Source organism: Myotis yumanensis, unplaced genomic scaffold, assembly GCF_028538775.1.
Source record: "Myotis yumanensis isolate MYYU_CA2020_CCGP unplaced genomic scaffold, mMyoYum1.0.hap1 SCAF_7, whole genome shotgun sequence".
Taxonomy (NCBI): domain Eukaryota; kingdom Metazoa; phylum Chordata; class Mammalia; order Chiroptera; family Vespertilionidae; genus Myotis; species Myotis yumanensis.
The window spans coordinates 36323075-36338228 of record NW_027223758.1 but is presented as its reverse complement, the minus strand read 5'-3'; the positions used below and the strand labels follow the sequence as shown (position 1 = coordinate 36338228).

At 44.5% G+C, this 15154-nt stretch overlaps 1 protein-coding gene across 2 annotated transcripts in view; it reads left to right on the top strand.

Moving 5' to 3' along the window:
• Positions 1–5818: 5818 nt before the first annotated feature.
• The window catches only part of LOC139013836 (ER degradation-enhancing alpha-mannosidase-like protein 2), a 148011-nt gene continuing 138675 nt past the window's right edge, over positions 5819–15154 (top strand). For both annotated transcript variants that reach the window (XM_070420194.1, XM_070420195.1), the window contains exons 1-4: positions 5819–6002; positions 6223–6333; positions 8433–8472; positions 11853–11958. In XM_070420194.1, coding sequence (XP_070276295.1) covers positions 5896–6002; positions 6223–6333; positions 8433–8472; positions 11853–11958 — 364 coding nt within the window. In that variant the 5' untranslated portion in view covers positions 5819–5895. The remainder of the gene's footprint in view (positions 6003–6222; positions 6334–8432; positions 8473–11852; positions 11959–15154) is intronic.

Sequence of the window (15154 nt, the reverse complement as noted above, 5' to 3'; positions counted from 1 at the left end):
GTTCACATCTCAGCTCTGCCATGTGCTAGTTGTGGATTTAGAGCATGCCACTTGGCCTCTCTGAGCCCATCAGACCAGACTATGAGACTATCTGTGGTCACTTCTTGGTTTTATACTTTTGCCTGAATATACCCAGGCTGGCTAAGTTTCTCTAGGCAGATGTGGCCACAGATCCAAGTTCACTTGGAACATGAGCATTATAATACATGTTCTGGGGCTCTGACCAAGGAATCAGTGCTCTAAATGTTTACATAAGCTGTGGTCAGGGGAAATGAAAGCATTTCTACAAAGCAGTAGAGGGGAAGTTTCTCATGGATAAACTAGTTATTTTTTGGCAGTCCCAAAATATGTAGCATGCAAACTTGGCTCTGGGAGTTGGGGGAATCCACTTGAACCGCACGATCCCCAGATGCTAGGAAAGGAATTCTCAGATATTTCCCTGCTGGAAGTAGTCAAGAGTACTCAGTTAAAGGGGAACTACTAGTAAAGTGCCTTGGCTTCCAGCTTCAGTGAATTCAACTTTCTGCTCTGACTTTCCAGCGAAAAAGAAGGGGATATTGAATGTAGAACCATGAGAAGGTAGAGCTAGAAGGCATTGCAGAAGTCAGATTTCCACCTCTTTTAAATTCTGTATTTGACTTTTATTCACACTTGTCATTAATTTCATCAATGCAGTCGTTATAGATTGGGCCCAAATCTTGCCTCTACCACTTATTCAGTGTGAGATGCTGGTTATTACTAAGCCTCCCTTCAGTTTTTAAAATCTGGGCTTCAATTTTTTAAATCTGTAAAATGCCGTCTCATAAAGTTTTGGAAAGGACTAATGGTGTTGATATATGTGAAGTACTAAGAACAGTGCCTAGAACATAGTAAATGCTATATAAATGCTTGCTATTATTGATACATTTTGGCCATTTCCTTATTAGCATTACTGATATGATTCATTTGGAAATAGTCAAATTTCACTTGTAATGTTGTCCAACCATTTTGTTCTGCTTTATGATTGTTTCTAGGGGAAAATTTCTGCAGTGAATGTATGTTGAATTCTGTTTTCTGATTTTATTTTGCAATAATTCTGTTAATATTTTCCTTGTGCTGAGAGATAGTCCCATGCTCTCATTTTCCAGATATGGAAACTGAAACCTCCAAAAGGAAAGTGACTCCTAAAATCACACAGAGAAAGTGGCTAAACCTATAATAGAACCTAGGGCTTCTGACCACTAGTCGAAGGCTTGTTCCACTCAGCACAGAGTCCAAGAGTATTGACCTTGGGTATTGATACAATCTGTGCATCCTCCAAACCGTATTGACCCATAGGAAGACTTGAACACTGATTCCAAGTATTCACCAATAGATGTCTTTCTATCAAAATTTCAAGCACTTCCAAGGAAAAGACTGTGGCTTGACTACTTTGGAATCTTTGCTGTGTGTTCAGCACTATGTGTCTAATTCTGAGGGCAGGAATTATTGCCCATAAAACCTTGGATTTCTAGGGGCAGATGCTCAGTAAATAGAAGTAATAAATGCACACCCCCCCCATTTTTTAAAAATAAGGCTAAATATTAAGAACTTAATATGTGCCAGTCACAGTACTGAGAATTTTGACTACTGTCCCATTTAATCCCCAGAAAACTTTTATGTTATTGTCAATTTCCACATCTCAAATCAGGAAATTAAGGTGTAGAGAGGCAATTGACGTTGAGTCTCTTCATAAGTAAATGTTCAAGTTTGACTCTTCTCTGGTGGACTACAACCTTCTAGAATCCAATACAGTAAACAGAGTGAGAGGTAAAGTCAGGAAGAAAAAGTCCTAATGCTTTCCAGAGGGTAAAACAATATTTTTTTCTCATGAGGTAACTATGAAACAAACCACATAAACTGTGAAAATGTAAGTCATGGTTGTATTTGTTCTGTGAAGTTTGAAAAGTGCATATTTTCATCAAGCTAGAAAAAGAAAAATAATGGGTATTTCAATCTTGCACATAAAAAGAGACCTGTCATTACCAAGCAACCTGGCTCCACTCTCCTGGCAAAAATCTTATCCATACTAGAGTTTTGAATGGGAGACAAAAAGACAAGCTAAGGACTCATATGGAGAACCATTAGGCCCAGGTGAGTTTCACAGCAGGGCAAGGCCCAGACCTGAAACCTGTGCTAGGCTGAACAATGGCTCCCTAAAGATAACTAGGTCCTAATCCCTAGACACTGTGAATGTTACCTTATTTGGAAAAGGGGTCTTTCCAGAGGTGATTAAGGATCTTGAGGAGAGATTGTCCTATATTATCCATGTGGGCCCAAAATGCAATCACAGGTGTCTTTATAAGAGAGGGGCAGAGGGAGATGTGACACCCATACCCACAGAGGAGAAGGTGGACATTGGAGCGATGCACCCTGAACAGGCCAAGGGATGCCAGCAGCATTTTCTTCTCCAGGAGGAGCTGGAGAGGCCGGGCCAGATTCTCCCCTGGAATCTCCAAAGGGAGTGTGGCCCTGCCAGCATCTCGAATGTGGCTAGTGAAACAGATTTTAGACTTCTGGCCTCCAAAACTATGAAAAAATAAATTTCTGTTGTTTAAGCCACCAAGTTTGTGGTAATTTGTTACAGTAGCACAGGAAACTAGTACAGTGCCCTGTGTTATCTAAGTCTCAGTTTCTCATCCATTTGGCACCTTCAAGAAGAGTTCCCAAAAACATCCTAATATTTTTTTAGTACCTCTTCTGCCAGGCACTATGACAAACACTTCACATGCAATAGCTAACTAACTAAATCCTCATAATACCATTAGGTAGATAATAGTATTATTCCTATTTCACAAATAGGAATGAGGCTCCGAAGAAAAACTGGTGGGGCCACACTCCTAATAGGTAATGGAGCTAGTATTCTGTTGTAGTGTATCCCGAGAATCACACAAGGACTCCTCAAGAAGTCAAATTAAGGAGTCACATTTATTTCAAAGCTGGGACTATGAGGGGGCTATGCTCTCCAAATCTCGTAGTGCTAAGATAGCCGCAACACCAGATTTATATAGGCAAAAATCACAAAGGTATTGATTACATCTCGGGGTTTGGAATGAAGAACCTGGTTTGCAAAAAAGCAGTTTGTTACAGAAGCTAGATTGAGCCGATTAGTTATCTACAAAGATTAATTATAGTTTTGGGTCTTGGGACCTCTGAGTCAAAGGAAACACATTATCTGGAGCCATTGGGTCTTGGGACCACTGAGTCAACGGAAACACATTATCTGGAGCCATCGGGTCTTGGAATCACTGAGTCAACGGAAACACATTATCTGGAGCCATCGGGTCAATTTAGAGTAATTGGGCAGTCCTGGTCTCCAGGTACAGAGGAATGTGTTTTCTAAAACCAGTATGACCACAACCAATGGAGTATTCAAATTACAATCAATAGGGTATTTAATCAGATGGGATGATTCATATAATTCAGAAAATCAAAATAACTTTTCTATTATTTTAGCAAGCAAATAATGACAGAAGCCAAGTCAGCAGGATTAAAATATTAAACATTTACCCAAACATGGTTGCTACCATGCTTCAATTCCAACTCAGGTCTGCTCAAATTTAAAGCCCACACTTTTAATACTGTACTGCACTACCTTAAGCTCTCTGGGTTAAGTCAGGGTTTTAATTCTCATATCAACTGATGGCATTTAGGGATATTTTCAAGGATGCTTGACCAAAGGACATTTGTCTGCATTCCAGTTCAAGGAACTGAGCTGCCACTTCCATCTGACCTTTTCACCAAAGAGGGAGGATGGCCAATCCTAGTGTTAGCGGTGGAAAAACAGGTGTTTGGTCCTTTGGAGTCAGACCCAACCTTGATTCAGCAACCTAGGTACTTGAGTTCTGGCTAAGAAAGAATTCATAGCCAAGACTCAAACTGTAAAAGAAAGTTTATTTAGAATGTCACAGAAGTAGAGAGAGTTGTAGAAGAAATGGATTCAGGAAACAAATTGGGAGGGGGGGAAAGAGCATGTGGGAGGGGGGAAGGAGGAGGGAGGAGAAGAGGGTGGGGAAAGACATGCTCCATAGAGAAAGAGCAGGGTCCTCAGTTCTGAGGGCTTTTATCTGGAAGTCACAGGGGAGGGTCTCAATAAAATATTCATCAGCTTTCCCAGTGTCTCCTGAGGGTGTGGTCTTCACTAATTGGTTGGTCCCCAGGGGGTCATTAATCATTGCAGCTGGTCCTGATGTCAGCCATTATGTTGCTTTGCCTTGTTTTGCTACCCCTAAGGGCCTGGGGCTGAAACACAGCTGAGGCCTAGAAGTCATTTCCAGGCGTTAACGCTTAAGGGAGTGGTCTGCAAGGGCTTGTAGTTTTGCCTGTTGCTAGGCAACTGGGCTCTCTGCCCCGGTGACCCTCAGCATCTGGCCTATCAGTTCCTGCTCTGCTCATACCTAACTGCCTGCGAGTTCAAGGAACTCAGAGGTTCATTTGTTCAAACCTCTCATTTTGTTTTATTTTATTTTAAATATATTTTCATTGACTTTTTACAGAGAGCAAGGGATAAGGATAGAGTTAGAAACATTGATAAGAGAGAAACATCAATCAGCTGCCTCCTGCACACTCCCCACTGGGTATGTGCCTGCAACCAAGGTACATGCCTTTGACCGGAATCGAACCTGGGACCCTAGAGTCCACAGGCCAATGCTCTATTCACTGAGCCAAACCGGCCAGGGCTCAAACCTCTCATTTTATAGATGAGGAAGCTGGGTCCGGGGAGGGAGAGGCAATGTTCAAGGTCACACTTAGAGGCTTTGCATGGACTTGAAGTTAGAATTGAAGTCCAGGTCTCACTTCAAATCCAGGGTTGATTTTACTGCACATCACACTGCCCAAAGTAATGAGTGTTGCTATAGTCTAAAAGGATGACCAAACTCTGGGAACTTGCAAGAAGGAAAATGGAAAAATGTGCTCCAAACCTTCTGAACGCTATAGTGCCCCAGGGTCTTCATTTTCACCTGGGATACTCTACAGGGCTGCAGCCACTGAGATGGTCCAGTGGATTGGATGGGAAAACTTCTGCACTGGGCTGGAGACGGAAGAGACCATTAGAATGTAACCACATCCCAAATGGCAGGAGAGAGAGCCCTGGCCGGCTGGCTCAGTTGGTTGGAGTGTCATCCCATACACCAAAAGGTTGCTGGTTTGATTTCCGGTCAGTGCACATGCCTAGGTTGTGGGTTGGATCTTGGGTCCGGGCACATACAGGAGGCAACCGATGGTTGTTTCTCTCTCACATCCATCTCTTTCTCTCTCTTTCATCAATTAACATTCTCAGCTGAGAATTAAAAAAATTACAACAATCCAAAATTCATGAATTTTTAGAAATGATAAGATTTCTGGAAATCTCGAGAGTGGCAGCTTTGGACAAATAAATGGAAGTAAGTTGTACCTTACACAACGAGCAGGGAACTGGTCTGGGAAACTCAGTATGCCTAATGGTAAAGGCTGAACATTCTTCATCCATCTTTATATATAAATACATACACTCAACAAATGTTGAGTCCCTGCCTTCATGTTTAATAAGGTGATTTTTAAAAATGATAATGTATTTAAGTGCTCTATACAGTCTTAGTACACAATAAGTGCTCAATAAATGCTGTTACTAAAACATTAATTAATTACAGTAGCTGTAATAGCCACTGTCTTTAAGACACGTGGACCTGCGTCCCAGACTACATATATTTCAGGATGCTCTTTGCCTCGGTTCCGCTACCAGTTGCATTCTGGGGCTTGTAGTTCGGAAGTGAGTGACTGAGTCATCAGCACGCAGGCGCAGTGACGCGGATTCCCGGAAGAACCCCGGAGGCTCGCAGGATGAGCAGCTGGTGGTGGCTGCTGCCGCGGCGGCGGTGTTGACAGGACACGAGCTCTATGCCTTTCCGGCTGCTGGCCCCGCTCGGCCTCTTGTGCTTGCTGCTGCCACTGCACCGTGGTGCGCCGGGCCCTGATGGCTCCGCGCCCGACCCCGCCCACTACAGGTGAAGCGGTCAGGCTCCCCGCCCTGACCCAGTAGGGGAATGGAAAGCACGGAGCGGGTTCCTTCCTTTCCCTCTGCCCCAGGACCCCCACCCTCATTTGCTCGGAATCCGCCTCTGGGCTCCCGGCAGAATCGGGGTGATTTCCACTTTCCGCCTATTTCTTGTCCTTTCCCCTGCTTGATTTCGTTTTCTGCCCCTTATTTCTCCTAATCCTCACCAGGGAGCGAGTCAAGGCCATGTTCTACCACGCTTACGACAGCTACCTGGAGAATGCATTTCCCTACGACGAGCTGCGGCCTCTCACCTGTGACGGGCATGACACCTGGGGCAGGTAGTGCGAAGGGGTGGCCGGGGTCTGGCAGTCCGGTTCTAGACGGGTGGGACTCTGGGAGCGGTGGCTTGATGGTTTCCTTGCCGGATCCGGAAAAGCTCCTAGCCAGGGCGAGGCCGTGACCAGCCCCACCTCGCCCCCCCCCCCCCCCCTCCCCATTCAGGCCAGCACCATCCGGATCCACCCAGCCTGGAAATCTGGATCCCGGAGTGGAGTAGCCTGGGTTAGCCTGGTGGGCTGAACCTTTGGACTCCAGCCACAAGAGTAACAGGCACTGATCATGGGGACTTGGGCCAATCTCTGGAGTTGTAGAACACCATGGAAAGGCTCCAGGAAGTCAGAGGACCCAACCCCTTCATTTTATAAGTGGACCAACAAACCAGGAGGGGATGTAACTCTCCCAGCCATGACACTTCAGAGCCTTTGTTGTTAGTGAAACTGAAACACACTTCCCCCATTATCCTCACACACTGACTGCTTCTTGAGATTTCAGCCCAAAATGTCACCGCAGCATCAGCTTCCCTGACGACCCACTCCTTCCAGGTCACTCTCACAAATCACTTATTCTTCTTAGCACTTCTCACTCTCTGATACTATCATTTCCACTTGGCTGCTAGGTTGTCTTTCTCACACTAGAATAAAAATCAGGGATGGAATTCTCTGTCTTGTTCTTTTTGAGTACAGAAATCATTGCATTTAATTGAAGCTGACATTGATGAAACACTGTGCTAAGCATTTTACCTTTGTCATCTCATTTAATTCTCTTAACACTTATCTCCATTTTACAAATGCGTATGCTAAGGACTGGTCAAGTTAAGTAAAATCAACAAAATTTATGTTGGTTTTTGTTTTTTAGTTGAAAAAAAAGTAGTACAAGCAAATGGTAAATTCAAGCAGCACAAGATCATATAAATAAAGGAAATAATCTTTCTTGAGTATCCTTCCATAAATATTTTCCGTTTATATAATCATATAGACATCTTTTAAAATTAACTTTTAAAAACATGTTTTTTAAAAATTTATTTTAGAGAGAGAGGAAGGGAGAGGGAGAGAAGATGGAAACATCCATGATGAGAATCATTGATTCACTGCCTCCTGCACACCACTTACTGGGGATGAAGCATGTGCCCTGACTGGGAATCGAACCTCAAACCAGGGACCTCTTGGTTCATGGGTCGATACTCAACCACTGAGCAACATCAGCAGGGCTCCAATTAACTTTTTAAAGGCATAACTTACACATAATAAAATACACCCATTTTAAGTATATAGTAACCATTATCACAATCAACAAGTAGAACATTTCTGAGGTTCTGATATCACAGTCAAGTTATAGAATACGCTAAAAAGTTCTCTTGTGCCCCTTTATAGTTAATCTGTCTACCACCAGCAGCCCAAACAACTAATCTGCTTTCTGTCTGTATGTCTCTTTTTGACAATGCAGATATACTAGTAAACATATCACACTGCCTATTCCATACCTCATCTTTTTCATTTAACAATTAGAGTACCTTAAGATTAGCCAACAGAACTCTCTTTGTTAAAGAACTCGATAACAACCTCTATAGTTTTGTGTTCTTTGAGTGTACTACAGTTTAATCACTTTTCAACTGGTGTGCATTTGGGTTATTTCTAGCTTTTTGCTGTTCTGAACTGACATGAGCATTCTCAGGCATACAGTTCTGTGTACTGAGAGATAAGTTTTTAGGTGTGGAAAAGCCCTTACTCTTAGCTGCAATCTCATCCTGTCTACCTATGGCAGAGAAGAATGCCAGAGAATATAGGCAAGTGTGTAACATGTTAAGTGCCCAGCCTGTTTTGTCTTCCGGACGGAAAGTATAGTGTCAGTCACCGGTGACTGACTGGGCGCTTAACGTGTTAACTACAGTTGGGCTTATATCAGTCCCTTATCCCAGGTGTATTAAATGGGTCAGAGGTTCCTGGCAATTTTCACTATGGCTTTTCTGTTGTGACCGGAAGTGGGATAGGCAGAGGCATTGCAGTGCCTCATGTATTAGGTTTTTGGGTACTGATCTGGGGCAGTTTTGACATGTGGTGTTTGATTTTCTTACTAAGCTGGGATTTCTGTCCTTTCACAGCTTTTCTCTGACTCTAATTGATGCTCTGGATACTTTGCTGGTAAGTGTCTCCTCTATTCCTTTTCCTCTTGGCAGTTTGACTATTGGTGAAAATGAATTCTTCACCTACGTCTTTTATTTTCAACTCATGATTCTGAACCATCAGTTTCTGGTTACCCATCTAGATAGAGGAAAATGATGAATTTCGAGTTTACTCAGGCTCATTTATTCAGCACATGTTTGTAGAACACAGAACTATGATAGGCCTGTAGAACTCTATTTAGTGGGGGATACAGAAACCTTGATGCCCTCCTTATTTTCAGAGGCTTACATTCTGATGGTTATGTTCAGTGATAAAAATAATAGCAGTAATTAGTGTGTTATGTATGTGCTAAGCACTTTACATGTATTATCCTGTTTAATCCTTCCAGCAACCCTTTGAGGTAAGTACCTTTACTCCTTAGCCACTGGGAGAGCTGATGCTTAAAGAGATAAAATGACTTGGCCAGTGTACATAGCTCTGAAATGGAAGAGCAAGGACCTGAACCCAATTCTGTACGATTCCAGGCCTTAACTGTCATCCTGAAAGAAGCCACAAGAGAGGATTTAACCACTTTCCCCTATTTCACTATTTCTGGTTCTTTGTCAACACCTTTCATTTTTATAAATTAATAATATTTACATGATTGTGATTACCTTGTAGATATAATTGAGCTTTTTTTCACCTTAATGTTAATTTGTATGTACTCCTCCATTTAATGGCCAACTGTAGCCAAGCATAGTACTAAGCTCTGAAGTTACAATAGTGAGTTTTTAAAAAAGTATTTTTTTTATTTCAAAGAGGAGGAGGAGAAAACAAAAAAATTAAGAACAACAACAAACAAACAAACAAAAACAAAGAGGAAGGGAGAGGGAGAAAGAGATAGAAACATCAATGATGAGAGAGTATCATTGATTGACTGCCTCCTGCACACCCCCACTGGGGATCGAGCCCGCAAACCCAGAATTGAATCGTGACCTTATGGTGCATAGGTCGACGCTCAACCACTGAGCCACACAGTTGGCCACAGTAGTGAGTTTAAATAGACACAGTCCCTGCTTTCCTGGAGTTTATGATTTTAGTGAGAGGGACAAAGAATAAAAGACTAACCTGAAAGGATGTGTAATTACAAATTGAGGAGAGTGCACTGTGGGAAAGGAACATGGTTCTTTGAGTGGTGATAACTAAAAGAAGTTGACCTAGACTGAGGAGGTCACAGAGGACTTCCCTAAGGTAATGAACTGATACTTAAGTTGGGATCTGAAGGAGAACCAAGTTTTGACTTGGGAAGTGGCGGGAGGAAGGAGTATTCCAGGCAGAGAGAACAGCCTGTGCAAAGGCCTTATGGCAAAAGAGAGAGTATGGCAAGTGCAGTGAACTAAAGGAAGGCCCGTGTGTATGAGATGTTGGAAGGAAAAGGGAGAAGCAAATGGGGCTGGAGGGATAGATGGGGACCGGATGAGGTTCACAATGTTAAGGATTTTGATCTTTAATTTGAAATAATGGAAAGCCACTGAAATTTCTTAAGTAGAGGGCAGGAAATGATGAAATATCTGTTTTGAGCAGATCACTAGCTTCAGTGTGGAGAAAGATTCATGTAATCATTCAACAAACATTTCTTGAGTAATTCCTTCATGGGCCATGTGCAGCACTCTGGGGGAATGTAGGAATGAGTGAGGCTCCTGTCCAGTCAAAGATACTCTTAATGTGGAGAGACACAGACGCCTAGAGAGTTGTGTGGATGAAGTTGCTGGAGTCTTTTAAAGGAAGAACCAAAGGCTTCCTAGAGAAGGTGGCATTTACTTCTCCATTTAATGGCCAACTGTATGCCAAACACAGTACTGAGCTCTGGAGTTACAATAGTGCGTTTTTTGTTTTTTTTAAAAATATATTTTTATTTATTTCAGAGAGGAAGGAGAGGGAAAGAAAGAGATAGAAACATCAATGATGAGAGAGAATCACTGATTGGCTGTCTCCTGCACACCCCCTACTGGGGATCGGAATTGGGCCCACAACCCAGGCATGTGCTCTTGACTGGAATCGAACCTGGGACCCTTCAGTCTGCAGGCCAAGGATCTATCCACTGAACCAAACCAGCTAAGGCAGTGAGTTTTTTTTTTAAAATGTATATTTTTATTGATTTCAGAGAGGAAGGGAGAGGGAGAGAGAGATACAAACATCAATGATGAGAGAGAATCATTGATTGGCTGCCTCCTGCACCCCCCTTCCCCCCACCCACTGGGGATCGAGCCCACAACCTGAGCATATGCCCTGACTGGGAATTGAACAGTGACCTCCTGGTTCCTAGGTTGATGCTCAACCACCAAGCCACACTGGCTGGGTCTCCCTTTTTGTTAGGAAAACAGAAGCTTTCCTAGAAGTACCCTCCGTGGTCTTCTCAAGGCTCCGAATTGGCTGGGTAACACAATCACCTCTAGCAGCAAGAGTCTAAGACAGCAAGTATCTGGATTTCCAGCCTCTATGGTGGGAGGCTAAAAGGGTAAAGAAGATTGGGAATGATTGTTGGGCCAACAAACCCGCAGTATTTTCTACAAGCATGAATGTGAAGAAAAGGTTAAAAACAACAGACATTCACTGCAAATAGCAAACTAAGATGTCCTTAATGTGCTCTATAGTCTATATTGTTTTTATACAGTTTTACATTGTTTAAATGGGTACTCTTGAATTGGTACCTAAGAATTTACCTAGCCCTAGCCAGTTTGGCTCAGTGGATTGAGCATCGGCCTACAGACTGAAGGGTCCCGGGTTCGATTCCAGTCAAGGGCACATGCCCAGGTTGTGGGTTCAGTCCCCAGTGGGGAGTGTGCAGGAGGCAGATTCTCTCTCATTGATGTTTCTATCTCCCTCTCCCTTCCTCTCTGAAATCAATAAAAATAAATTAAAAAAAAAAAAAGGATTTACCTAACCAGTCTCTTGATGTTGGGTCTTTGTGAATTTTAGCTCTCAGTGTTTTCTTCACCTGTCATCAGTCCTAGAACAGAAACTGCTGGCCTTAAGTTGAATAAGTGAGGGCCACTCTGGCATAGGATCCCAGACTCTTTCTTTTTGTTAATCCTCACCTGAGGATATTTTCCCATTGATTTTTAGAGAGAGTGGAAGGGAGAGGGAGAGACACAGAGAGAGAAACATCCATGCTCGAAAGACACATCAATTGGTTGCCTCCTGCACACGCCCTGACTAGGGCTGGGGATCTGGGGATTTGGTCTGCAACTGTGGTACATGTCCTTGACCGGAATCGAACCCGAGATCCCTTAGTCTCCAGGTTGAGGCTCTAGCTATTGAGCCAAACCAGTTAGGGCAGATCCTAGACTCTTATTCCAACATTTTCAATGCCTTCAAGCCTGAGATATCTTCATTGTCATGTCTCTCTTTCCTCCTAGATTTTGGGGAATGTCTCAGAATTCCAAAGGGTGGTTGAAGTGCTCCAGGACAACTTGGACTTTGATATTGATGTGAATGCATCTGTGTTTGAAACCAACATCCGAGGTAAGGGCTGTCTTCTATGGCCTTTGGAAGAAAACAGAGTGTGGATTCTTTGCCTCTGTATAAACCAGCAGGTGGTAAAGCGGATCTTAAGGGCTGGCCCTACCACTTGGCCCAAACCAGTGACTGACAGCTCTTCTTCCCTCTTGGAGGGTAGGGTGGGAAGGCCTCAGGATTCCTCACCATTTTCAGACATGAGCAGGGGACAGAGAAAAGAATGGAAAGAAATGTGCCAGGTTTATTTACTCACATAGTTAACATATATTTGGTGCTAGGCATATATATATATATATATATATATATATATATATATATATATATATAGTCATGAGCAAGAAAGATGTAATCCTTTGTTGCTTTCTTGGAGTTTATTATCTAGGAAGCACTACCCATATCTGTGATGGGTAGTACTTTGTTTTGTCTCTATATTGTCCAGTGCGGTAGCCCCGAGCCACATGTGGCTATTGAACATTTGAAATGTGCCTACTGCAACTGAAGAGCTGAATCTTTAATTTAATTTTAATGAATTTAAATTTCAATAGTGACACCTGGTTAATGATTACTGTATTATATAGTGCAAGTCTCAAGTATTAAGTTCCAAACCTGGTAGTCCATCATAACCACTTGGGACCTTTAAAAAGTTCAGATGTCTTGGCTCCATTTTAAACCAATGAATTATGATCTCTGGGTTGAGTCCTAGAATCAATTATTTAGCAGGTTTCCAATGACTCTTATGAAGCTAGCACAGTCCTTATTTCCAGTGAACTTCTGGACCTCCAGTGTCTCAACAGCTGTCACCTCTGGATGGCAGTTAAGTTTTTTGCCCCTTATTGTGCTCATCTTTATTTTGGATTTTTTATTTACAATGAGACTTATAGAAAGGTGGTAAATAAATTTTTTAAAAGATCAGGTTGCAGAGGGACAGCATGGTATAAAATCCTGATTTAGGAATCAGTCCTGAGGCCATATTCATTGCTGTATCACACAATTCTGAGCCTGATTTGTCATCTGGAAATTAAGGTTGTCCTTATACCTTTGTTTCAGACATGAATATAATTATACCAGTTTTTTTTGCTTGGCATTTGCCCTATATATGTTTTTCTACCCGCTTACTTTCGATCTTTCTGTTTTTATTATTAGCTATATCTTTTGTAAATTATCTTATATAATAAAAGTGTAATATGCAAATTGACCCTAACAGCAGAACTACCAGGAATGACCAGTTGCTATGATGCGCACTGATCACCAAGGGGCAGACGCTCAACACAGAAGCTGCCCCTTGTGGTCAGTGCCCTCCCACAGGGGGAGTGCCACTCAGCCACAAGCTGGGCTAATGGTTGCGAGTGCAGAGGCAGTGGCAGGAGCCTCTCCCGCCTCCTGGGCAGTGCTAAGGATGTCTGACTGCCAGCTTAGGCCTGATCCTCAGGGGAGCGGGCCTAAGCTGGCAGGTGGACATCCCCCGAGGGCTCCTGGACTGCGAGAGGGCACAGGCCAGGCTGAGGGACTCCCCCCGCCCAAGTGCACAAATTTTCATGCACCAGGCCTCTAGTGTATTATATTTTGTTTATCCATTCTGAGAGTCTCTTAACTGAAATGTTTAATCCATTTATCTACACTAATAAAAGAGAAACATGGTAATTAGCGTACAACCGCTACCCTTTTCATTGGCTAATCAGTGAGTATATGCAAATTAACTGTCAGCCAAGATGGCGGCTGGTAGCCAGGCAGCTGGAAGCGAACATGAGGCTTGCTTGCTGCGGACTCCAACATTCCCCGCCTCACTTGCCTGCCTCTGAGCTACAACTCTAAGCAACTATGTACTATGTTGCAAACATAGAAGATAAACAAAACCCCAGAAACCGGCTTTCAGTCAGCCGGGCTTTAGCAACATTGTATCGATGTTTTCAGTGGCGAGGCCTCAGAGCTAAAGCTGGCCCAGAATCAAAAAAAAAAAAAAAAAAAAGAAAACAAGGAGCAGTTGGAAGCTTCAGTCACTCGCTGCTTCCGGAAAACAGCCCTCAGCCCCTCACCCAGACTGGCCAGGCACCCCAGTGGGGACCCCCACCCTGATCCAGGACACCCTTCAGGGCAAACCAGCCGGCTCCCACATGTGCACCAGGCCTCTATCCTATATAGTGAAAGGGTAATATGCCTCCCAGCACCGGGATCAGCGGAGCAGCGAGGCTCCCGGCACCGGGATCAGCATGACACGGGGCAGCGCCCAAACCCCCTGATCGCCCTGCTCTGTGTGTTACAGGGGGCGGGGGCCACAACCTCCCTATCTGCCCTGCTCTGTGCCTGATAGGGGAGAGCTCCCCAACCCCCTGATTGCCCCGCAGCTCTGTGTTTGACAGGGTGCAGCGCACCAACCCCCTGATCGGCCCTGCTCTGTGTGTGACAGGGTGCGGCGCCCCAACCCCCCCACCCCACGGGCCCTGCTCTGTGTGTGACAGGGAAGAGCCATAACCTCTCCACCGGCCCTGCCCCGAGTGTGACAGTGGCGGTGCCCCAACCCGCTGATCCACCCTGCTCTGTGTGTGACGGGGCGGTGCCCCAACTCCCCTATCGGCCCTACTCTGTGAGTGACAGCGGGGAGCTCCCCAACCCCCTGATTGGCCCTGCTCTGTGCGTGACAGGGTACGGAGCCCCAACACCCCTGATGGGCCCTGCTCTGTGTGTGACAGGGGGTGGCGCCGCAACCTCCCCATGGACCATGCCTTGAGTGTGACAGGGTGCGGCGCCCCAACCCCCCCCCCCCCACGGGCCCTGCTCTGTGTGTGACAGGGTAGAGCCATAACCTCTCCATCGGCCCTGCCCCGAGTGTGACAGTGGCGGTGCCCCAACCCCCTGATCCACCCTGCTCTGTGCATGACAGGGCGGCACCCCAACTCCCCAATTGGCCCTGCTCTGAGCCTGACCAGGGGCTGCACCTAGGGATTGGGCCTGCCCTCTGCCACCCGGAAGCAGGCCTAAGCCAGCAGGTCGTTATCTCCTGAGGGGTCCCAGACTGCGAGAGGGCACAGGCCGGGCTGGGGGACCCCCCGCCCCCCGAGTGCACAAATTTTTGTGCACCGGGCCTCTAGTATTTACAATAATTACTGATATATTTACATTCATTTCTGTGGTATTAATTTTGTGCTATTTGTCATTTTCCTTTTACTAATTTAGATATTATGCATGATATCTAGCTTTTAAATAG